This window comes from Podarcis liolepis, assembly GCF_965112155.1.
Source record: "Podarcis liolepis genome assembly, chromosome: 3".
Taxonomy (NCBI): Eukaryota; Metazoa; Chordata; class Lepidosauria; order Squamata; family Lacertidae; genus Podarcis; species Podarcis liolepis.
In genome coordinates, this window is record NC_139557.1 from 107002158 (window position 1) to 107027928 (window position 25771).

At 43.6% G+C, this 25771-nt stretch overlaps 3 protein-coding genes across 6 annotated transcripts in view; 2 read left to right on the forward strand and 1 right to left on the reverse strand.

The window, feature by feature from the left end:
* The window catches only part of LOC310702799 (uncharacterized protein), a 328820-nt gene extending 325032 nt beyond the window's left edge, over positions 1-3788 (forward strand). Inside the window, exon 4 of the transcript XR_014523613.1 lies at positions 1942-3788. The gene's annotated coding sequence lies outside the window, so the exon portion shown is untranslated. The remainder of the gene's footprint in view (positions 1-1941) is intronic.
* Positions 1-12700, reverse strand: part of BCL2L11 (BCL2 like 11) — a 91814-nt gene extending 79114 nt beyond the window's left edge. The window contains exon 1 of one of the 3 annotated variants that reach the window (XM_083494855.1): positions 12528-12700. The gene's annotated coding sequence lies outside the window, so the exon portion shown is untranslated. The remainder of the gene's footprint in view (positions 1-12527) is intronic. The other 2 variants (XM_083494852.1, XM_083494854.1) reach the window with 2 other exon arrangements.
* A 94-nt stretch (positions 12701-12794) lies between these two features.
* BUB1 (BUB1 mitotic checkpoint serine/threonine kinase) overlaps positions 12795-25771 on the forward strand; it is a 37640-nt gene continuing 24663 nt past the window's right edge. The window contains exons 1-11 of one of the 2 annotated variants that reach the window (XM_083494189.1): positions 12795-12946; positions 14312-14371; positions 15204-15348; positions 16925-17121; positions 18279-18322; positions 19550-19632; positions 20013-20065; positions 21484-21677; positions 22302-22459; positions 24176-24573; positions 25461-25513. In XM_083494189.1, the coding sequence (XP_083350315.1) occupies positions 12810-12946; positions 14312-14371; positions 15204-15348; positions 16925-17121; positions 18279-18322; positions 19550-19632; positions 20013-20065; positions 21484-21677; positions 22302-22459; positions 24176-24573; positions 25461-25513 (1522 nt within the window). In that variant the 5' untranslated portion in view covers positions 12795-12809. The remainder of the gene's footprint in view (positions 12947-14311; positions 14372-15203; positions 15349-16924; positions 17122-18278; positions 18323-19549; positions 19633-20012; positions 20066-21483; positions 21678-22301; positions 22460-24175; positions 24574-25460; positions 25514-25771) is intronic. The other variant, XM_083494190.1, reaches the window with a different exon arrangement.

Below are 25771 nucleotides of genomic sequence, written 5' to 3' on the forward strand. Positions count from 1 at the left end.
AGCACCTCCAGAGCAAGACAACAACAGAGAGCATCCCTTCACATACTGAATAAAAAGTTTCAAACAATTCTAGAACATCTCGAGAAGAAGAAAAGATCTTCGTCATGGCCGCTATCCCTTTAATGGTGCAACTGGATAATTTTGGACTCTGGGCTTACAAGGGCAGTCATTCTTTAGATAGCAACGTGTTCACCAGCTTCAAAACGTGCTAAGATAGTCTTGTTGTGTTCAGAGCCCCTGGGCTTCTGTCCCAAAGTCCTGTCTGGGTGGCTCGACTGATCCCATAAACTCCTCCAATAAATCACACCTCAACAGCAGGCACTGATGGAACTAGTTTTTTGGAGTGCAGATTGAAGGTGCTGCAGAACCAGCTTCATCAAGGGACCAAAGAAAGAAACAAAGACGAAGAAGAAGAGATTGTAGCAGTATATATTACAGGGAATTCTTCTATGCTATCACGTCAATTTCCCTGAAAATGTACTATTTGTATGTCGCTTCTAATACAATTGCTTTGACACACACAGCTTAGAAGTTTGCCCTTGGAATCTAGGAACTGAAGTCCATCAGTCACAATTAAAAACAACACTAGCAGTGTTTCTACCAGACTGGCTTGTGGCACTGCAAAAGTTAAGATTTGAGGAAGGATGGCAAGCGTGCTTGGAGTGGGTGGATGGTTTCTTCCTTTTTCTTTTTCTCCTCCTCCTCCTGTTGCTTTGATTCTCTGGCTGGCCGAGTTCATTTGCATGACTGTTTCATGCTTCTGTCAGCATACGCTCACGTCTGCGATAATTTAATGCCACCGCTGGATGAATTGACAACGTGCTATCAGTATAGGAAAGTATTTAATACTGCTGGCCGCTCGCTGCCATGTTATCATAAGGCGGGTTGGCAGCATGCCTGGGAGCTCTCACCACTGGAAAAGTCTGATCGTTTAATAAACATAAATAAATATGGAGTTCCATTAAGCTGGAAGGAATAAAGGTTTATTGGCTGGTTTAAAGAGAATAGACAGGTCATTTCCACATCACTTCGGATTTTAGCCTGCTAGCCCTCGGGACTTCACTGAGAGCTGAAACTTACCCTTTGGCTACTGCCCTGCACATTTTCAGTCTGACCTAATGATTCTCTGCGGCTGCAGAAAGCACCATGTGCGCATCACAGAGAGATAAGGAAAAGAGCATTAGAGCGACACCACATGCCCTTCTGTACTCCAGGGCAACTTGTGGTCATGCAAATCTGCCTGTCTGTTAAGATCATAATTAGAAACTTTTTCCAGGTGACCCTGCCGTCCAAGGTCAGGTGGGTGGTGACTGAGTGGACTGATTGGTTGTCCTGCCTCATCTCAATCAGGGGTGGGGGACCTGTGCTGCTAGACTACAAATCCCATCGTCTTTAATATTTGGCTGTGCTGGGTGGTGCTGATGGAAGCCTAACAAGATACAGAGGGGCACAGGTTCCTCAGACGTGTCCTAAATGCCTTCCCTGCTTTCATCTGCTGATGAACCTCATTTCCCTAGGAATTTTTATTTTCATCATCTTACTGCTGGGTTTTGTTGTTGTTGTTGGCACCTGTCTGTCTCGAGAGACAATGGAGTGAAGTCAGACTGCTGGGGAATCACAGCACCTGCTGTGACTGCAGGAACCAGTAAAACTGCAGTAAAGCATTAAAATATTTTATTTCATCAAATAAACTTTATGTATGTCGTGCTATTTGTATTTAGGTTCTTGCTGTTTGACGTACAATTCCTTGCTCTCACCACACTTTCTATGCATGCTTACACCCTAAAACACCCACAGAATCTACAGCGGAGCTCTTATGACCAGGAAACCGAATAACGTAAACTAAGCCATAACAAGAGATCTATTTAGAAACCGAAGTTTCGCCCACCCGCCCCACCCAATAATTTTTGTTGATTTTTCTTTCTTTCTTTCTTTCTACAGAACATCCCTCCGCAGGGCCCGACAACAGGCATGCAGCAGGTTGCTGTTACCAAAAGCTACAGCAGAAAACACCCAGAGATCAAAATCGTCAAAAGGCACCAAACCAAAGAAATCCATGAACAGAAAAAATATATAGAAACAGTAAGTCGGTTCTAGTAAGCCAGAAGATTTCAAATGCCAGCAAGACCCCTCTGCTATTTTTGCTTTTATTTGTATAAATGATAAAGCACTACCAGTCAGCTGATAAAAGAAGCCTTGCACTTCTTTTCTCTTGCGAAACTGAAGTTTGTGTGCGTGTGCGCATAAGATACAGTATAAAAGAATAGACTTTGTACGAGAGAGAGAGAGAAAGAAGCGTTGGAGCCCTGTGAGAGACGACACCTACACCCCAGGAAATCTCTTTTTGCTGTGTAGGTGGAAGCACTGAGATGTGTTATCTCTAAAAGAGCAGTTTTGGGGAAACCTCCATCATTTTGTCATGCAGATAACAGTTCACAATCTTTCAGACAAAGCTGAGAGGATGGAAACTCAACAGTGACAACAGAAAGACACCTGTATGAAAAATGGAAAATGCCATCTCACACATCTCTGTTCTTAAATAGCAACATATGCCAGAGCTTCGAAAGAGCAATGCCTGTCATTAATGCCTTAAGACTTAGCACTCAAGTGAAATTTCACTCTAGTCAACGTAGCCAATGCATCATTAACCAATTGAGCAAAGGGATCTCATGGCAAGGTTTTAAAAATACGTATCTCTAAGTACCTTGAGTACTTCTTCAAATATTTACTTATTTACAATCCTATCAGTTCAGAATGGCCCAAAACAGCTTCGGGACGTAACAAAGCCACGTTTTTAAAAACCTTTTCTCCCCAGCCGTCGTCTCGGTCTGCCTGATCTGTATAGCTGCCATGAAAAATACACTTCATTCCCCCCCACAACATAACATCACATATTGCAAAATACATGTCCTTTTCCGCACAAAGATTAATGTTCACACAGGAAAGTGTAAGACATAAAGCAAACTTGAGAGGTCATCTACCCTTTATTTTAGAGCTTTTCTGCATGATCACTCCCAGACAAAGGGAGACGGCCACCAGGAATGTATTTATTGAGCTCAGACTCCCCCACTCTCAGCTGCTTCCATGTGGTTCCCAGACAAGTATCCTGTACAGGCAGCGTGCAGGGGCCAGACCTGCTAAGTTTCAGCAATGGAACGGTACAAACAGAATCTGCAACAAAATGTTGCGGTCTGGAGTGCTCCTGCTCAGGAACCCAGCCGCCAAGACCCTCTTCCAGAACATTCCAATTTTTATTTTGTACTTCTCCCACTCTCGGGGTTCCAACAAGCCTGCCGATTCCCAAAGCCATTTCACTAACAATGGTACGTTCCACATGTTCAGTTAACTGTTGTGTAGTTAAAATAGTTGGCCGATGCTGCTATTATTGCAGTGCCATCAATATACATGTAACAATGTGCCTTTCGTGCTTCATAAAAGGTTAGGTTCCTGATTCCAAGACACTTAAAATCTAAAAGAATGAGGAACGTAATGAAGGGAAGGACAGAAGTAGGGGAATCTTACTGTAGGCCAACCATAGGTTAGAGTTCTTATGTTGTCCATACGTGTTATGCCTTAGTATTGGCTGTGTTTGTATTTGAATGTAATAGTTTTGTGGGTTATCCTAGAATGGTTTGGAAAGTTCAAGCCTCTTACAAGCTTAGCACTCATGGGAATAAGAGGTGAGGTCCTCTTGTGGGAGGGGGATATTGTTTTTCTTTTCTTTATTATGTATTTTGTGTCTTTGTATTTTTATGTCGTGAACTGCCCGGTGATCTTCGGATTAAGGGCAGTATACAAATTTAATAAACGAAATAAAGTAAAGATAACTCCCTGTGTGTGTGTGTGTGTGTGTGTGTGTGTGTGTGTATCTGTGATGTCATTTGACTATACAGTGTTACCTAGGTTCTCAAACTTAATCCGTTCCTGAAGTCCATTCTAAAACCAAAGTTGTTAAGTCGTGGGTTGACATAGCAGCCGGCACAGCGATTTCTTCAAGTAGCTCTTTATTATGATAAGCTGGAATAGAACTGCCTGCGAACAGCTCAGCCGGCCTGTATTTATAGGCAGCCGGCTGTCAACATTGTAACCACAACAGCCCAGAGTTCCCGCCTAAAATAACTGCCGCGGACCTGAGTGAAAACTATCTACAGACCTGAGTGAAAACTATATACAGTATCCCCCTGTTGGCCCAGGGTGAAACTACACTACATAACACCCCTCCCCACCGAGATAAGGCGTTAGTTACAATCGTAATGGTTTCCTTATATACAGCACTACGCGTAATGGTTCAATTAAGCACAAAAGCATATCGGTTACATTTCCCATACTTAGACAAACAGTGATACCTGTCCAACAACATAGTCCTTTAAATAAGTTGGGCGCTTGGAAACTCTGCCAGACCGCCGGGGACTGGTAGCCAAGTCCGGAGGACCACACAGTTCTCGCTGAGGCTGTGGTGCGACCCTAGGTGGCGTTGGAACCAACTCCCCTGGATCCGCTGCTGTGAGTGGAGCCTCCGCAAGTGGAGTGGTCTGAGTCTGTTCTGAAACGGCTTGGTTCGGCTCCACGCTGGCAGTTTGCGAGGGAGGTGTAGGTGGGGCCTCGCCATCTGTACGTGTCTCTTCTGGAGCCGCAAGCGCAGTTGGGGGCACCTCGGTAGTGTCCAAGTCCCCAACCCTGCGCCTAAGCTGGTCTATGTGCCGTCGCCACAAGCGTCCGTCTTCGAGTGCCACCTGGTACGAGCGAGGTCCAGTGACTCCCACTACTGTGGCTGGCACCCAAGGGATGTCCCCCACATAGTTCCGGGCAAAGACCTGGTTTCCTGGGACAAATGACCGTGGTGCGTTGGCACAGCCTGGGGGTTCAGCCACGGCAAAGTCTGGGTGTAGCCGGTCGAGCGGTGACCTGAGGCGGCGGCCCATAAGCAGTTCAGCAGGACTCCTCCCTGTGGCCGCATGAGGGGTGATGTGTTGCACGAACAAGTATCACTGTTGGTCTAAGTATGGGAAATGTAACCGATATGCTTTTGTGCTTAATTGAACCATTACGCGTAGTGCTGTATATAAGGAAACCATTACGATTGTAACTAACGCCTTATCTCGGTGGGGAGGGGTGTTATGTAGTGTAGTTTCACCCTGGGCCAACAGGGGGATACTGTATATAGTTTTCACTCAGGTCTGTAGATAGTTTTCACTCAGGTCCGCGGCAGTTATTTTAGGCGGGAACTCTGGGCTGTTGTGGTTACAATGTTGACAGCCGGCTGCCTATAAATACAGGCCGGCTGAGCTGTTCGCAGGCAGTTCTATTCCAGCTTATCATAATAAAGAGCTACTTGAAGAAAAAAAACAAAAAACTATCTACAGACCTGAGTGAAAACTATATACAGTATCCCCCTGTTGGCCCAGGGTGAAACTACACTACATAACAAAAGTGTTCCAAAACCAAGGCGCACTTTCCCATAGAAAGTAATGCAAAATGGATTAATCCATTCCAGACTTTTAAAAACAACCCCTAAAACAGCAATTTAACATGTGTTTTACTATCCAACGAGACCACTGATCTATAAAATGAAAGCAATAATGTATTGTATTGTAGAATAAATAAGACAGTATTATGGATGATAAAAATTAAAATTAATTTTTTTCTTACCTGCACTGATGACAGTCATTGTTCAGATGGGGGGCTTTTATCCATATCCGCAGTCACTCAATCAATCAATCAGTAGCTGAATTGGGTTCTACACAGTCACAAAAGCAAATTACCAGTATCCGAAAAACCCTCAAAAACAAAAATGCAAAATAAACAGCAAAAACAAAAGCGACAACTGAATCCGTTCTGGAAGTCCGTTTGACCTCTGAAATGTTCGAAAGCCAAGGTGTGGCTTCTGATTGGTGCAGGCGCCATGGAAACAATAGCCAACAGCCGCACTTCCGAAAAACGTTCAAAAATTGGAACACTTACTTACTTTGGCATTTGGGAACCAAGGTGTTTGAGTATCAAGGTACCACTGTATACGGATCTGCACTCAGACAATAGGTTCGCTACAGTGGTACCTCGGGTTAAGAACTTAATTCGTTCTGGAGCTCCATTCTTAACCTGAAACTGTTCTTAACTTGAGGTACCACTTTAGCTAATGGGGCCTTCTGCTGCCGCCGCGGTGCAATTTCTGTTCTCATCCTGAAGCAAAGTTCTTAACCTGAGGTACTATTTCTGGGTTAGCGGAGTCTGTTACCTGAAGCGTCTGTAACCCGAGGTACCACTGTATTTATAGCACAAGCGGAGAATCTCTTTATCCCAGCATATTCCCTTGCAGACGACCTTCCAGGAACCACATTCCAATGGTGCCTGAGGGGAAAGTAGGTGGCGCAGTGGATGGGACCCTTGCCTTTCTACAGTGGGCTACACTTCAGCCACACAAAAGCCAGAAGATTCTGCACACCCAAACCTCCCTCCATCCCCCAACTAAGAGGCATTAAAACACTTCAGGGACACATTTCCTGCCCGGCCAAAGCACCTGAGAAGGGTGTGGAGCAGGGTCACTGAGGGATGTGGCTTAAGGCAGTCCTGAAGGCTAGGCAGAAGACACCTGGGTCTGTGGTTCCCCGTACCTGATTAAGTATATTGGGTTATGTACGTGCAGAGTAGACCATCCCGTGGGTAAGGTCTCACAGTCGGTACAATCATGAGGCAGAATGGTGTCATTGTTAGAATGCTGGTTTGGTTTAGGGAGACCTATGTTTAAGTCCTGGGACGTGGGTGGCGCTGTGGGTTAAACCACAGAGCCTAGGGCTTGGCGATCAGAAGGTCAGCGGTTCAAATCCCCACAACGGGGTGAGCTCCCATTGCTCAGTCCCTGCAATTCAAAAGCATGTCAAAGTGCAAGTAGATAAATGGGTACCACTCCGGCGGGAAGGTAAACGGCGTTTCCATGCGCTGCTCTGGTTCTCCAGAAGCGGCTTAGTCATGCTGGCCACATGACCCGGAAGCTGTATACCAGCTCCCTCGGCCAATAAAGTGAGATGAGCGCCGCAACCCCAGAGTCGTCTGCGACTGGACCTAACAGTCAAGGGTCCCTTTACCTTTACCTTATGTTCAAGTCCACCTGCTCAGCCCTGAAGCATGCTGGAAGAGTCTCCATCTGCAAACTTAGCCTACCTCACAGACTGCTGAGACCCTACCTAATTTACAGACCTAATAGGTATCTAAAGCCATTTGCACATAACAAAATATGTATTTTATCAAAGTAATGGTTGAACTGAAATACAATTAAAAAGAAGTATATTAATAGTGAAATAATAATTAAGCTCTAACTTAAAACTATTTTTTATTCATAACAAACTTAATAATGCAAACACATTGGCATTTGGCAATAACTAAAATTCCTTTAGAAACACAATTTACAAAGACTTATAGTCTAGTCTCTAGAAACTTGAAATAACATGAAATAATACTAGGTGTAAATATATGAAGCAAACTACTTATAAATAGCAGAATGTAGGCACCCAAATATAGAAATGAGCAAACCTGTGCTATTTTAGGGAGCAGGGTAGTAGGCAGGGTCCATTACTTAATGACAGAAGCCCACACAACACAAAACACTGTTGCTGTATGTAGATTTTATTTGTTTTTTTATCTTATATTTTGGAAATGTACATCCAGATTTTTTTCCCTTAATTTTTTTGGGGGGCCCCCAGCTATAGCTTGTTTAGCTTATATGTAAATCCATCACTGGGTCTAGGGCCAAGGGCCTTCTGGCTGTTCCCTCACTGTGAGAAGTGAGGTTACAGGGAACCAGGCAGAAGGCCTTCTTGGTAGTGGCACCCACCCTGTGGAACACCCCCCCCCATCAGATATCAAGGAAATACAGTGGTACCTCTGGTTACATACTTAATTCGTTCCGGAGGTCCATTCTTAACCTGAAACTGTTCTTAACCTGAAGCACCACTTTAGCTAATGGTGCCTCCTGCTGCTGCCGCGCCGCCTGTTCTTATCCTGAAGCAAAGTTCTTAACCTGAAGCACTATTTCTGGGTTAGTGGAGTCTGTAACCTGAAGCGTATGTAACCTGAGGTACCACTGTAAACAACTATCTGACTTTTAGAAAACATCTGAAGGCAGCCCTGTTTAGGGAAGTTTTTAATGTTTGATGTTTTATCATGTTTTTAATATTCTGTTGGGAGCTGCCCAGAGTGACTGGGGAGGCCTGGTCAGATGGGTGAGGTAAAAGTTTATTATTATTATTATTATTATTATTATTATTATTATTATTATTATTCCGAGGATGAAAGTGGGTGGAACCACGTATGCCAAGTTAACCTCTTTTGCAGCACTCCAGCCATTTCCTCAAGGCACACATCATGGTACAGCCATATGCCGAACTGTTCACCCAACACCTATTTACGCTTAAAGCGTTCTGAAGTGTTGACAATATTAAGAGATGCTTCTTCACAAGGAGGGAGGCAAGGAGTTCTCATAAGCATCTGCCTGGCCAGGACTTGGACGAGTGAAGCACAAAGTAAATATTCTTTTTCCTTCTTTTCTGCACTGGCAAAACAGAAAATGTGTGTGTGTGTTTGTCAGCTATGAAAAACAGTTTTTCTCTAGCAGATCATCAGCTCCACTGTCAATCTTGGCACAGCCTACTGGGCACCCAGATGTTTCGTATCAAGTCTGAAGAACTTCCATATGAAAAGAAGCCCGCCTTGCTGTATAGGCAACACCTGATTGCACTAAAGAGTAATCTGAGATTAATTTGCCAGAAAATGTTGAGAAGAGTACCAGATGCAGTTAGTGGTTCCCATAAATCACACGGACTTCATTTAAAACACAAATGTGATTCCAAATAAAAGTATAAGGCAAGATAAATGTTTATTTATTCTAAAAAATAAAAAGGTTCTACCAAGACAGGCCTTCAAGGTGATTTACAAGGCATTTTAAACAACACGAACATACACACTAAACTAGTTTCAGGGCTGATCCAAGACAGTTTTCTGCCTAAGGCAGAATACTAAACTGTGTCCCTTTCCCCAAGTCATGGGGTACTGTAATCAAGCTAGTTTGGCACCTGAAACAGAAAATCCCACAAGAGCCTCTCTCTGGGAGTATAAATACAACAATATTATATTGGACTTACTAACATGATACTCAAGGTCAGCTGCTACTGTCTACCAAATGGTAGGGATGGCCCTGAATGGCTAGTTTAAACAAAGCAACCAAAAATATGATAGACAAATTTAATGAACTGAACATTTCTTTCTATCAAGGTATTGCTACTAGGGCTACCAAACCACTTGAGAATTTTGATACTGCAATCCTATGCTCTTACGGTACTTGGGAGCAAGCCCCATTGAACTCAGTGGAACTTACTTCTGAGCAAATATCCATAGGCTCTGGCTGTGCAAGTTGATTAACTGCGCAACTTTTTTAACAGCTTTAAATGATAGTGAAATAAAATCACTACATGTAGGGTGAGTTTTGAATGCATGAACTAGGATAGCATCATAATTTGCAACAGGAAATACAGTAATACTATCATGAGGAACTGAATGCGCCCACTGAATTAAACTTGGTAAAAATAAAATTTCAGTATAAGGAATTGGGTCATGTAATATAACAGTGCAAAGTAAAAGAAAGGGATGTCAGCGTTTTTAAAAAGTGTTTGCAATTTATATCATGCTCTGTTCACACATTAAGCTCTTGGGCTGTAGGGTAGTTACTGTCAGAATGTTGACTTGCACCTGTATTAACAACTGCTAATCTTACAAAAGAAGCTTATATTACAATGCGATAATGTACAGCTGGATTCTGGCCTCTATGGTTTTATGATCAGTCTTCAATTAAATGGGGGCACAATCGAATCCTCTCCTGCTATGATGAGGTAAATTGGGAAAGGAAAAGCAGTTTCTCTTAGTACAGTTCTACCGTTTCTTACAGCACAACCATCATACACCTTGTTAAATAAAAAAGCGATAGTGATCATGCTATCACCAGTTAATTCTGTTGTGAAAGATTTAGGCAGCAATCCTATACATACTTACCTGGAAATCCCACTGAGCTTGGTAAGACTCGCTTCTGAGCAGATAAGTGTTGTGGAATCTTTTTCAGCTTGAGGCTTCCCTGGGTAGGGTAAGGTGCAAAGGAGGCTAGAATAATGGATGTGGCTCTGCCCCTTTGTACAGCAGATTACACCCCAGCCATTCAAAAAGACAGACGTTTCTACAAACATACAAATACACCTCCATCCTGTTTTCAGGCAAGCAAGTAGCAGCATCCCTGTTCAAACACCTATTATCGTATATCCTAATGGCAATCTTAATACTCCGGGTACCAATCTTTGTGAAACAAAAGTGGCCACACATACCTGCCCAATAACACCGAAAAAGTATGGGTGGGGGATGACACAGCAAAATGAGGACTGAGTATCCTCTATGGGCATAAACTGCTAGCTGACTGTGTGAGTGAGGACAGAAAATAAGAGAGTACGAGGAATGGAATTTTTGGAGACCAGAACACTTGTATTCAACACTGCAATATTTTGTTGCAGAGTCTTAAATAAGGACAACATTCCAAAAGTCTAATGAAGTGGACTCCAGTCATGAACTGTTTATGTCATAAAAACTCTGTTACTCTTTTTAACACTTATCTAGGTACAAGTCCCAATGAATTTGGTGGGGCAAACTTCTGAGTAGATATGAGTAGGATGTGCTGCAAGGTATCTAAATACTACTTGTTTTTGCTGCAACAGACAAATGTGGCCACCCTTCTAGGTGACACTATTGGAGAAAGCTTTTTCTTTAAGCTTACAAAGTGAAAAAGGCACACCTAGTTATTAGGAACCGTCAGTAACTGAAGTCAAGCTTCACTCGCAGAATGAACTTTGTCTAAGCTTAAGAAAAGAATAGAGGCCTGCTATGAGGCATTTTTGAAAAACTTATTGTTTGCCACCCTCTTGTGGAAATGAAGGAAATTAGAACTTGTGTGAGAAAACGAGAGACTATTGATACATAATTGTCAAAAAAATAAAAAACCAGCAATATCAGCAAGAAAAACTGAGGAATGTAGTGTGGCCTAAGTGTTCATCTTGTTGGCCAAGATGTCCAAATCAGCTTCGATTGTACAACCTGAATTTGCCAATATGAGATCAAATTGCACTTGAAAAACTGAGCACTGCAAATTATCTCACTAACACTTAAAAGAGTACTTGCCTGTCTTCTCCCACTGCCTTCATAAGGACTGTAGCCTTATTTCCCTAGTTTCCAAGGTAGGCCTGACCATTAAACAGTGTGAGGCAGCTGATCTTGGTCGTTCTGTAAATGTTTTGGGTTTTTAGTTTATTAAAAACATGTACCTTTACTTTCAGAGATAGGTGATTTGTGATAATTTCTGCCGTGGGTGCCAGTATAACTAGTAGCACAATCCTTGCCAAGTCTGCTCAGAGCCAGTGTGGTGTAGTGGTTAGAGTGATGGACTAGGACCTGGGAGAGCAAGGTTCAAATCAGCCCCCTTGTCAGTTCACGGTAACCTTCCTCACAGGGTTGTTGCGGCGGATTAAATGAGAAAGGAGAAAACCATGCCACGCCACTTTTGAGCTGCTTGGAGGAAAAGGTGGGATAGAGATACAGTAAGCAAATAAAATAAAATAAAGCAAGTGAGGTGTTATGTACCGAGTTGAATAGGATCCAAAATGCAGCAGTCTGATTGGTCCTAGAACAATAGGATTCAGAATGCAGCAGTATGATTGGTCCGCAGGAGCCACCCAATCCAGCTCCAGATGGAAGTGAATCCACAACCTGATTGGCCTAAGGAGAATCCCGGAATTAGCCAATCACGTGCAGCCCATTGTGTAAATAATGTATATAAAGCAGATACTTTGGGGAAACTTTCATTCCTCCTCACCACTATGAGTTGAATAAAGAGCATGAAATCCACTCTTGACTCAGAGTATATTTCATGAGGCCTGTTGAATTCCAGGGAAGTAGCGATAGGATTGCAGACTTATTTGGCCAACTTTTGTTTCCTGCTACTGTGATAGGAAACTACGAAGGTGAATAAGGCTACCTTAGCGTTTAATAGGGTGGTATACAAATAATTGGGACACGGGTGGCGCTGTGGGTTAAACCACAGAGCCTGGGACTTGGCGATCAGAAGGTCGGCGGTTCAAATCCCCGCAACGTGGTGAGCTCCCGTTGCTCAGTCCCTGCTCCTGCCAACCTAGCAGTTCGAAAGCACATCAAAGTGCAAGTAGGGAAGGTAAATTCCAGCGGGAAGGTAAATGGCGTTTCCGTGCGCTGCTCTGGTTCACCAGAAGCGGCTTAGTCCTGCTGGCCACATGACCCGGAAGCTGTACGCCGGCTCCCTTGGCCAGTAAAGCGAGATGAGCGCCGCAACCCGAGAGTCAGTCACGACTGGACCAAATGGTCAGGGGTCTCTTTACCTTATACAAATAATTTATTGTTGTTGTTGTAAATATCAGCAATAATATAAATAAATATAAAAATGAAATTAATAATAATAAAAAAGCTGCACCTACACTTCCTGTTCCCAACTGAGCGCGCGGGGCAAGTAGCTGATGCAAAAGTCGTGGGGACCGGACACCAAAAACGCGAAGCTCCGCCCCCTCGTATTATCTTTCTGCCCCGCATACGGCGGGCTTCGAATGTGAACCGGAAGCGAGGGTCGTGGGTGATGCTTATCTGGATCCCCCCACCCTCTTTACCTCTTCAGTATCAGTCTCGTTACTACGTTCTCTCTCCATCGAGGGACTCCCCGCCTTCCTTCGTTCTGATTGGCTCTCATTCCGGCCAATCCCGAAATGGCCAGAACGCCTTGTGCGGCTGCGCGGGACGGTTTGAATTTTTTTAAATGTTTCTTCCCAGTTATGGTGGACGCGGCAGCTTCCATGGCTTCGCCGGCGCCTGGGGTAGCCCTGGAGCTTTCCGCGCGCGCACAGTGAGTAGTCGCGACTGAGGAGGGGGGGGGGCGAGGCTCGTTCCCTTCCCCGGGTTTTATCGCGGGCCTGAAATCTGAAAGGATGTGGGGGGGAGGGGTAAATTGCACTCTGCACGTGCACAGAGGCCGTGGCAGTGAGGCTCCGCGCTGCCTGTGCGTACTCTGAGTTTAAAAATGGAAAGCGTATTGCTGGTGATCAACAAAAGAGGTTTAAAGACTGTCTCAAGGCAAATCTTAAAAAATGTAATACAGTGGTACCTCGGGTTAAGAACTTGGTTCTGGAGGTCCGTTCTTAACTTGAAACTGTTCTTAACCTGAAGCATCACTTTAGCTAATGGGGCCTCCTGCTGCCGCCACACCGCTGCTGCACTATTTCTGTTCTCATCCTGAAGCAAAGTTCTTAACCCGAGGTACCACTGCGCCACCTACTTTTCCCTCAGGCACCATTGGAATATGGTGCCTGGAAGATCATCTGCAAGGGAATATGCTGGGATGAAAGAGGTTCCCTGCTTGTGCACTAAATACAGTGGTACCTTGGGTTACAGACGCTTCAGGTTATAGACTGGGAAACTGGGAAATGCTGGTCTGTGAGCGCTCCAGTTTGAGAACAGCCTTTACCAAAGGTGTCATGGGTTTTGAAGACACTCGAACTCAGGACACAAGGGAGAAACTTGCTAAGAGGAAGGCATGCTTCGCAAATCCACACCGTGATCAATTCCCGCCCAGAAACCAATGACCCCACTGCTAGGTTTAGACCACAGTGCCACCCGCATCTAGTGGCAGTCCTAAATGTCATGGGTTGAAGAGTGTGATAAAATACTTTAATGGTAAGAGTTGTCAAGCAACAGGTGATTGATTTAGCCCACCCCTTCAATTAAAGAAATCCCCTAGTAGGTACCAGGAGGCACATAGTGACAGTCCCATACAGGCCTAGCTACATATTATTATTAATAATATTTGTATACTACCCTTCATCCAAATATCTGAGGGTCGTTCACAGCATAAAGATGACATTCTAGAGCTTCAGTGAAAAGGTTGGGTATATTGTGCCTAAGCACACAACTTTAATTAATGTGGCTGCTGCTCATGTTTTCACTTTCATTCAGAGCCAGCTTCAGGTTTTTGAAGGCTGACAGCACTTCTGTTTAGGTTGGTGGATACTTGTGGCCCTCCCTTACCTTGACAGTTTGGAGTCACCAATTTAGCCCTAGTTTGTGGCAAGGGGAGCGAGAAGAGATCAGGCACCTGTATTTTTGAAGGGGTCCGCGAAAGCACTGTGGGATACAGTGCCAGATCCATTCAAATACTGCTAAACTGCCATAATGTGTTAAATACTGATATGATGCTCTCTGCTTTGTTTCACAGAATGTTTGAAACTCTCATACAGAACTACAGCGGTGATGACCCACTTGATCCTTGGTATAGGTTAGTCTTTCCTCTGGCTGCCCTCTATCTTTTCTAGATTTATTCAAGTTGTTTTATAACCACAAACAAAAAAGTACAGTGGTACTTCTGGATGTGAATGGGATCCGTTCCGGAGCCCCGTTCGTATCCAGAAGCGAACGCAACCCATGTCCGCGTGTCTGCACAGGTTGTGATTCGCTGCTTCTGATCATGACGTCATTTTGAGCGCCTGCGCAAGCAACCCGAAAATATTTATCCCGAAGCTACTTCAACCCGATGTATGACTGTACTAACAAAAAAGACCAATTACTCCAACCAAAGCTAAATAATAACACCCGATCTAAAATAATGACAACCATATTTCTCTAAATGGAGAGCAGAGAGATGCCTGTATATCTGAAACTAAACCATATGAAATAAAAACCCTTCACAATGATTAGAAATGATCAAGATATTCTTGCCCCTTAGAGACCTGTAATTTGTGTTACTTTTTCTGCAATAACTGAATTCCAAAGGTTTTTATATCATAAGGATGCAGTCAGATTTTAAAAAAATGATTTCCACTGTTTTGCTATAGAGATCCTGGCAGCTGGCAGCATCTATGTTAACAGCTCCTTTTGGTGAAATGTCTTCATTGTGTCTGGCCGCATATTTAGTAGGGATTCTAACTATACTGTAAGGCAGCCTTTCCCATCCTTGGGTGTCCAGCTGTTTTTCAACTACATTTTCCATTATCCCTGGTAATTGGCCATGCTGGCTGGGGCAGATGGGAGCTGTAGTTCGACAACGTCTGGGGATCCAAGATTGGGAAACGCTGCTGTAAGACATACAATTGATCAGTTCCTCTTTTTAGGTATTTTCAGTGGGTTGAAGGTCTATCAGGAGTAGAAGGGAGACAAAAGCACCTGCTGTACTTGCTGGAGCGGCTTGTGAAAATATTTTTAAGTGACCAGAGGTACCAGCATGACGCAAGATTCATCAACTGCTGCGTGACATTTGTACGTATACAGAATAGATGCACAATTTATTAAAACTTTGCACATGCTGAACAGTAAATTGTTTTTAAGTTTTGGTTTTTTTTGGATTGATGTAAGTAGCCTTAAATTATATAATTATAAGTTGGGATATAAATATGTTTGCATTAAAAGAATCTAAATTATTGTACCTTTGGATTGTGTAATGTTTAATCTGATGTTTATTGATGTTCAGTGGAAGTCCTGTTTATCTGGTTAGTTAGCAATTAAAAGGAATGTCAGAGTGTGGGGGTATCTTTTAGTGCCGGGGTGCGTATCCTGTCACCTTCCAGATGATGCTGGACTCCAATTCCTTTGCCCTGACCATTGTCAAAGCTGGCTAGCGTTGATGGAAATTTGAGTCCAGCAACATCTCTAGGGCTGAACATTCACCATCCTTCTTTGGATGGCAACCTGGAGACCCCCTGACCCCCTCATTCTCTCCAATCTCCTGTGATGTGTCACAAGTGTTTTCTTCTGTGTGAACCAAGACACAATCAAAGTTTTACTGGGCCCTTTACTATAACCAAGCCCAAGCAGATAGCTCTTGTACCACACATTCTGCGGCACGCCTGCTCTGAATATGTAGCAAAACGCTCCTTTTAGCCCATAAAGCTGCTTTTTACTAAGTCACATCATCAGGGGAGGTTCGGAGCTCAATAGCAGAGCATCTGATTTGTATGCAAGAAGTCCCAGATTCAGTCCCTGGCATCTCCAGGTAAGACTGGAAAGAATTCCTGCATCATCATCATCATCATAATTTTATTATTTATACCCTGCCCACCTGGCTCCTCTCATGTATGCTCTAACTGGGATTCCTGTATTGCAGGGGGTTGGACTAGATGACCCTCAGGATCCCTTCCAAGTCTACAATTCAATGATTCTATGAAGCCCTGCAGAATTGCTGCCAGTCAGGGTAGCCAGTGCTGAGCTAGATGGACTTGGTATAAGGCAATTTACTTTTTCTATTGGTCCATCTCATTATTGTCCATTCATGCTATTTAAAAAAATAGTGATATGGTTGCAAAGTAGTCTGCTTTTGCTGGCAGCAGCTCTCCAGACTTTCTGACAGGGATCTTTCTCCACACCTGCTGACAGAGATCTTTTTAACCAGACATACCGGGAAATGAACTGGATACCTTCTTCCACTTGGCCAGGTGATAGAGATGGCCTTGTCTTCAGGGCTTGGAGTTCTCCCACTCTGTACTTCAACTACTGATGCCTATTCCTTGGCTTGTACAAGGGAGTGAGCAGCTGAGGTGTAGAATGGACAAGAAGAGATTGAAGAGCCCTTTACTCTCTTCTTGGTTCATGTGGTCATGAATCAATGAGTGGCCTTTTGGTCACTTATGCTCAATTCAAAATTGAACTAGTTGCCACCCAGATGAGTAGCTTGTCTTGAAAGATGTTTTCACACTCATAGAAAGCTAGTTTGCAAGTAGCGATGGTAGTGTTGGTTGTTTTCTTGTCCTTGCTTTTATAATGGAACATTATTGTTACTAAGCTGACTTCACTTTCTTTTAAATGAATGTTAATGTGCATATGTCTATATCTCCTCTAGGCCGACTTCATCGATAAGCCGAGCAATTTTTTTGACTATTTGTGCAGCCAAGGGGTTGGTAGCAAATCATCTCTTCTGTATTGTGCTTGGGCTCATAAGCTTGGCATGCAAGGAAATATATCTCATGCAAGCGCTGTTATTCAAAAGGGTATTCACAATGGAGCAGAACCAATTGAGAAGCTGCATCAACAGTACAGGTATGTCTATATTTGGTCTGTGATTGACAAACTGATTTTGTAAAGTAACGAGTGGAGTCCAAGCAAAGAACCTCTAGTTTGGGGCAGAATGTGCCCCTCCAGGTCTTTTTGTTTGGCCCCTGGCCCCCTTCCCAGGCCACACCTATCACAGCTCCTGTGGGTGGCTTTTGATGGGCGGGTCAGAGGAAAAGTGGGTAGAGCAGCAAATGTAAATTTTACCTGCTCTGTAGACTAGGTTCGACACACATTCAGACACCCCTCTCTATGCTCCATCCAAGAAAGCAAGGGGCATCACAGTTTGGGTACACATTCCAAACAGGCAAAAGGAGGGCCATGAGTTGGGGGGAAAGGGTGGGGCCTGAGGATAGTTCTGAGGCCTAGATAGAGAGGACTTTTGAGGCTGCATTTGGCCTCCTGGGCCTGAAGTTCCCCACCCCTGTTGCGGAGGAAAGTTATTGTTGTTGTTGTTGTTATTTATACCCACCCTTCCCGGCCACAGCTGGGCTCAGGGTGGCTAACACCAGTAAAATTGCAATAAAAATGTAATAGGGAAGGGAAAAAAACCCAATTTAAAATACAGGTTAAAATACAATTTAAAATGCAGCTTCATAGATCAAAACCAGACTGAGTCCAAACGAAAGGCCAGGCGGAACAGCTCTGTCTTGTAGGCCCTTCGGAAAAATGTCAAATCCTGCAGGGCCCTAGTCTCTTGTGACAGAGCGTATATAGGTATATGCTGAGATTTTTTCAAGCCTCAGGTGTTGTCTGATTAAGCTTGAGCTGGAAAACTTGGAATAACAGATTCAAAGACCATATGTGCTTCTTTGTAAAAAAAAAAAAAGGCAAAAAAAGCTGCATCTCCTGACAGTGGTGAGGCTGAAAATGAAGCTTAAGAGTTAAAGGATTTCAAACTCTAATTGGCACGTGAGGTATGTGTTGTGCTTGGTGATAACGAGAGTATGTAGGTGATTAGGGAATAATTTCATTGTGACCAACTTTAGAAAATTGCTGTTGTGTGACCTGCTTTTAAGCTGTCTGTGCTGTGATCTTTAAACTTCGACTCGAGCTTTTAAATTAAATTTTATTTGATACAGAAGTATTTGACTTCTTAACCTTCCATCGCCAATGCTAGTTACGGTCTCTTCTCTTCAACCTAGATTTTTGCAGAGTTGCTTTCCTCAGAATCAAATTTCAAATCACGGTAGGTTTCCTTTCTGCACTTTCAATGTAATAATCTTACAACTTGCTTTTTAAAAATTTAATTTAGTAATGTCAGAATTCCTGAAAATAAACTTGAGGGTCACACCCTTCAAAGAGGGAACTGAAATGATGCTAATGTAAAACCTTTGTGTCTCTGCCTGATGGCACCGCACATTGTGGCATTGTCTCCAAGGACTCTTGGAAATCTTAATAATCTACTGGCTCTGTATAGGGGGGAACTGATGGGTGGCTGTCCTCTGAAACAAAGAGATGGATTTTTGTGCTGTGAACGAAGAGAGTTTGCTGTGAACAAGTAGACAGGATTGCGACAAACTGAACTCATATGTGTGTTCAAGGGCAGAGGAACACAGAAAGCTCCTTTATGCTGACCCAGGCCACTGGTCCATCCAGTTTAGTATTGTCTGCACTGACCGCTAGCAGCTATCCAGGAATTCAGATGGAGTTCTGTCCCATAACTAACTGGAGATGCTGAGTATTGAACCTACCTACCTGCAAAGCAGATGATGTAACACTGAGCTGTAGTCCTTCCACACACTTGCTGAGGTATCATGTTTGCGGACAGAACTGGACTAGGACGCATGTTTTGGACTGGAGAAAAAGTACAGTGGTACCTCGGGTTAAGTACTTAATTCGTCCCGGAGATCCATTCTTAACCTGAAGCACCACTTTAGCTAATGGGGCCTCCTGCTGCTGCTGCACCACCGGAGCACGATTTCTGTTCTCATCCTGAAGCAAAGTTCTTAACCCGAGGTATTATTTCTGGGTTAGCGGAGTCTGTGACCTGAAGCGTATGTAACCTGAAGCGTATGTAACCTGAGGTACCACTGTACATTCTAGCCTGGTTTTTTGCCTTCAGCCAAGTAGTCAGTGAAAGAGATAAGATTGTAATCTAAATCTCTACTTGTTTGAAGTGGTATTGCTGTTCTGGTGCATTCTACACTGAATGCTTTTAATGCAGAGAAACAGACCAGGTTCTAGAATCCAGTCATCATCTTGTGGAAGTAGTCTTAGATCAGGGATGGGGAACCTGTGGACCTGGATGTTCTTGGGCTATAGCTCTCACCATCCTGATAATTAGCTGTGCTGGCTGGGGCTGGTAGGAGTTCATCTGGAAGGCTACAGGTTCCTCGTCCCTTTTATATGTGAACTGTCTTTAATGATCAGCATCCATTCTTGGTTTCTCTCATGGTATTTTTTCCTCCTGTAGTTGGTGTTCTGCAGCCTCTTAATCCCCAAATGTCAAATCAGATGGCTCCTAAAGAAGGTCCAGTCTGTGCTAATCAAAATCAGGTACAGTAGAACCTCAACTTGTTACGTGATTGCAGCTTTGAACAGGTGGCAGGAATATAAGTGGAGAATGGGGGAGACAGTTGGAAGAGGCTGTCTTGTAATATCTCCTGAAGGCCCCATTAAATCTCACATGACCTCCCAGGGCCCATTAAGCAAGGCAGAGGGCTTTAAAAAACTCTTTCCAAACTAGGTTTTCCTGCCACAGAAAGTTTTTAAATCTTCTGCCTTGCTTACTTGGCTCTGGGAAGGTCACATGAGGCCTCTGTTTATTATTGTTATTTATTAAATTCGTATCTTTCTTCTTCCGCTGCCCTGTTCCTTGTCTTTTCAGCCCTGTGCTAAAAGAACCCTCAAACTGAATTTCCTCTCCTATTTTCTAGAATCCAGCCAATTCTGAACAACAGCCCATCATCTGTAGGGAACAAGAAAAAATGTAAGTAACTGTAAGCTACATTCGCAACTTGAATGTCCATTCTTAAATGGCTTGGGTCATGCATACTTGAATGTGCATCTTTGCCCTGTCTCTTGAGTCCAGGGGGAAACTCTGCTTTCCCTGCTAAGCATTACCTAGTTAGAAACAGTAAAGCTGATTTTTTTTCATTGGTAGCACTCACTCTGTAATACATTTCCTAAGGAGATCTGCCTTGTTCCTGCCCTAATTTATTATTGACATTTTACCTCATTTTTACCCTAACATTTGTGTATCTGAAGAAGTGTGCATGCACACGAAAGCTCATACCAAGAACTAACTTAGTTGGTCTTTAAGGTGCTACTGGAAGGAACTTTTTTATTTTGGCTATGGCAGACCAACACGGCTACCTATCTGTATTTGGTAAAGGAGCAGGTTACAAGGTATTCCCCTTTATCATCACAACAATCCTATGGTTATTGGGATGTGCATAGAACCCCCCCCTCCCCCTAATTCAATTTTTAACCTGCTTTGTGTTTTCGTTAAACACAAAGGCCTCTTTGCTTAGGATGGTGCCTCTTTTGGTTTTTTCAAATGATTGGAGGTCTCCGTTCAATGAAAGTTTGCACTGGAGCAGCTGTCAGAGCCCCTTCCTTATGGGTCTTCAGAGCAGTCCCTGCTTGCTCCTACAGCATGAGCAGGAACTACTCTGAAGTTTGCTGACGAATAGAGCAACTTGCTAGTTGGGAAAATAAAGGCAGCACCCCAAAAGAATAGCTGGGGAGGAGGGTGGGGGAAGTCCACCCTGCCAAGGCAATGGCCTTTCAGGCAAAGGAGCCGTCTCTGAGCAGTGGACTTCTCCCTCAGCTATTTCCAAGGTTCAGTCTTCATTTCTCCCCTATGGCCAGTCTTGCCAATGAAGGCAGCACTGTCTCCATTCACTTACATGGGGCCGGGGTGGGAAATAACATCTCAGAAAATACCTATATTGGGCCTATCACAGCTCTAATACTCTATGGAGTTCTGGAATTTCAGGGCCAGCCTATTTTGTTTTAGACAGCACTGGGGAAGGCTTGTTTTCCTTGTAGGTCTGAAAGTTGCGACTCGCTTTGGTATTTGGGCTTTCTCCAAAGTGAATGCACATTTCTAGTAGGCTAGACTGAACAAGGGGAGAGACAAACCCAAGAGCACCCTATGAACATCTCCCTTCTCAAAAGACCCTTTTGGCGTTTGAATTGGTGTTGTCTAGAGGCTGGCACTGTTAATCACAGATTGCTTGTTGGCATTACCATTTGTTGGCTTCATGATAGGATAGGATGTTGCTTGTTTGTGTTTAAATGGTCCCCCTTGTTCGGAGTGTTGCATGCTGTTTTGGGTGCCCTTGGGCAGAGACTCTGCCAATAGTTGCTGTAAAGAAACTTGCCACTTCTTTTCCTCCACAGGGAACAGCCTAGATATGTCACCACTATTTCCAGGTCAGAAATCCTACCGACTCCATCCAATCCTAACCTGGAGCAGAAGGTCATGTACGACAAGAACCTTCTCTTCTGTGAAGGTTCTGAATTGTGCTTTGAAGAAGTCAGAGCGAATGCGCATTTTAAAAAGGCTGAGCAGCTGAAAAGGAACAAAAAATGGGGTAATTACAAGTTAAGACTTCCAGCTAATCTTGCTCCAGAGCCTGAAGACAGTGTTGCAAGACATTTTAATATTAGACAAAACATGCAGCTATGCTAAACTGGACCCAGGCTAAACTAGTTGGACTTTGTGTCACATTGAAATAAATGGGACACAATTTTCACATTGATGATCTTAGTAATAGCCGAAAACACAGTGGCAGTGGGAAGCTAACCATTAAAAGGCCTGTCCCTTCCAGATTTTCCTAAAAGTTCTCAGATATGGCAACTTATCCAAAGTAACTCATTCAATTTTTGTATGTAGATGTATCCTATATCCTTGGAGACCTTAACATAGTCAGAATTAACAAGTATTTTTGACACCTTGTCTATCATGCTGGCTTCTTCTCCTGGCCTCTGTCTATCTTTTCCTGTTTTTTCAGAGCTGCTAAGTTTCCTTTTATAATAGCTATTAACAATTTATAATAGCTATTATTTATAATAGCTATTATTTATAATAGCTATTATTTATAATAGCTATTAACAATAACCAAAGAGGAAGTGGGAGAGAGATACCGCCTCTCTCCAAAATAAAAAAATATTCATACAGATGCTTTGCTTTCTGCAATATTGCATTTGACATTCAGAGGATGATGAGAGAGAATTTTTGAAGAAGAAGGAAAATGACCTTCTTGAGCTACAGAAACTACAGCAGAGGCTAGATCAGCTCTCCCAGACATCATCAACATCCCAGAAAACTGCAGCACAGCCATCTACTTGGCAATCCCTTCAAAGCTCCACAGTGGTATGTATGTTTGTGATACTGCATACTATATTGGCATTCTTTTAAATATTCATTCTCTGCGTTGTTAACATCAAAATGTTACTTGATTGAAAAATATGCTTTGAAAGTGCTGACTTCCTCGCCTCTCTCACCCTTGGGGAGCAGCAGAGACTCCACGCCAGGACCCATAGCTGCCCCCCTCCTCATTAACGGCTCTAGTGAGATACCCCAGCCATATCTCTTTGTGCCAGTTAAGACTAAGCAACAGCATCCTCAATACACTGTTAAAACAGAGCTCATGTATGAGTCATCTCCCGCTTGGACTACTGCAATGCGCTCTGTGTGGGGCTACCTTTGAAGGTGACCCGGAAAGTGCAATTAATTCAGAATGCGGCAGCTAGACTGGTGACTGGGAGTGGCCGCCGAGACCACATAACACCGGTCCTGAGAGATCTGCATTGGCTGCCAGTGTGTTTCTGAGCATAATTCAAAGTGTTGGTGCTGACCTTTGAATTGGCCTCGGTCCTGTATACCTGAAGGAGCGTCTCCACCCCCATCGTTCAGCCTGGACACTGAGATCCAGCACTGAGGGCCTTCTGGTGGTTCCCTCATTGCGAGAAGTGAGGTTACAGGGAACCAGACAGAGGGCCTTCTCGGTAGTGGCACCTGCCCTGTGGAACGCCCTCCCTTCAGATGTGAAGGAAATAAGCAGCTATCTTCTCTTTAAAAGACATCTGAAGCCAGCCCTGTTTAGGGAAGTTTTTAATATTTAATGCTGTATTGTTTTTAACACTTGATTGGGAGCTGCCCAGAGTGGCTGGAGAAACTTAGCCAGATGGGCGGGGTATAAATAATAAAATATTATTATTATTATTGTTGTTGTTGATGATGATTGAAAGGATAAACTGCAAAAACGTGTACCTAAAGGTATTTTCAGTAGTTGCTCTCCAACTCCAAGCTTGTATAAGCTTTCCAAAATCCAAGTCAGGTTGTTTTTCAGGAGCTGTGCGTATTTGTTATTTAGTGAATATATTACTTTACAGAGTTGGCCCACTAGCCAGTCTTGCCTAGTATTGGGAGCAGCGGCTCTCCCAAGTTCTCCCCACAATCTCTGCTTGAGTTGGAAATAGTATCTGAGACCTTCTCCAAGCCAAAGCAATGTGTTGTAGCCCTGGCTCCTTTGATTAGGCAGTGGGTTTTGTTTCAGTTGGGCTGGTGGGGAAAGCTAACGTGGTACCCTGCAGATGATTGCTGGACTATAGCTCCCATTAGCCACAGCCAGTGGACAGGGATGTTGGGAGTTATAGTACAACAGCATCTAGAAGGTACTGTATTGGCCACATCTGGCTTCAAGTCAATAAGCTAGGAATGAGGAACCAATCTCGCTCATCATCCGTGTCTATTTCCCATGCTGACTGGGGCTGATAGACAACAATACCTATTGGTCCTGCAATAGATGGTATTGTTTGAATTGCCTAACTTTCAAAACTTGTATGTCCTTCCTTTGTTAAAACACATTTCTACCCTAAGTCTTCAGGGCATGATGGGAAGCAGATTTAAATTGATTAAAAATTCCTTAAAGCTTTAAACCCATTCTAAGTTTTTTAAAATATGCACAATTTTCATACTAACACTTCTGTCTTGAAATGCCATAGGTTGCTGGACAGGGTCAGAAATGCATTAAAACATTGTGTAAGTTTCTCCTTGCCTAAATGTTGTCTTTCTTCACTTTTTAAGGGTGACCCATACGTACAAACCTGTGCAGCTCAGGGTCTGCCAGAGCGGGCAGTACCTTCCCTAGCTGGATATCTACAAAAGTCTTTGAATTTGGGGACAGAACATCAGAGTTTGGCATCAGGTGCTTCGGCTTCACAGCTGGTAGGAAGTCGGCAGCAAATACCAGTTTCCGATGAGATTTTGGCGGGTGGTGCTTCAGCTACACAACCAGTCAGGAATTTCCAGCAACAACCAATCTTGGTTTCTGCATCAACCATCCCCAGCGGAAAGGCTGCATCCAAAGCGAAACTTGATCTTGAAGATTGTGAGAATAGTCTGCACAGATTTCAAGTCAGCTCTGATGATCAGCCGCCCCAGAAACGTGCTATCCTCTCCAACATTTACCATCATGGAGAGCAGTAAGTGAAAACTAGGCCTCTTAACGCCTGTCTCCATTGTTTTTTCCCCCTAGTTTTTCTTTTAACTAGGTGAGGGGAACTTGGAGTGTGTTCCTTTAGGGGGATTATTTGCGAAGACATGCTATGGCAGGCATAGGCAAACTCGGTCCACCCATCACCCCTAGCTAGCAGGACCAGTGGTCAGGGATGATGGGAATTGTAGTCTCAAAACATCTGGAGGGCCGAGTTTGCCAATAATAATAAAAATAATAATAAAAATAATAAATTTTATTTATACCCCGCCCTCCCCAGCCAAGGCCGGGCTCAGGGCGTCTAACAACCAATAATAAAAACGAGTTGAATGAATACAACTTAAAAGCAAGATTAAAATACAACATTAAAACAATTAAAATGAAGCCTCATCACAGGAGGAGAAAGGAAAAAGAAAGAGGGGGAGGGTATCAAATTGACTCCAAGCCAAAGGCCAGGCGGAACAACTCTGTCCTACAGGCCCTGCGGAAAGAAATCAGATCCTGCAGGGCCCTGGTCTCATGAGACAGAGCGTTCCACCAGGCCGGAGCCAGTGTTGAAAAAGCCCTGGCTCTGGTTGAGGCTAATCTAACTTCCTTAGGGCCCGGGACCTCTAGGGTGTTGCTATTTGTGGACCTTAAGGTCCTCCATGGGGCATACCGGGAGAAGTGGTGCTATGGCATTTTTGGGCAGACCTAAAACCACCCTGCTCCTTTTCAACAGATGGCTCTGTCATAAATTTTAAAAGAAAGCCATTCACTTCCTTTCACCCATCTCTCATTTTGAGCACTTACTCAAATATGTTGTTCATATTTCACTACCTGTTTTTCACCTTTAACCGATACTGGAGAACTTAACACATTGGCTTTTCTGTGCAGGCACTTGGACACATCTCATCAGAAACCGCAACACTCCGCAGAAATGACAGATGGTAATAATCTGCTTTCTTTGTAATACTCTGTGAGCCCTCTAACATAGCGGGCTATTGAGCTATACTCAAAAGTCTCCTACTTGCAAACCATGTTTATCTTACAAGCAGTGAGTGGTCTGTGGTTCAGCTGTGTTGAGGCTCCATGATAAAGTTGACTCCATCTACTGTAAGGGATTCATGGCCAAGGAGCGAACATGCTCATGAATCATTGCATAACACTGGAAAGCCAGTCTGGTGTAGGACTAAGGACAGAAGGTT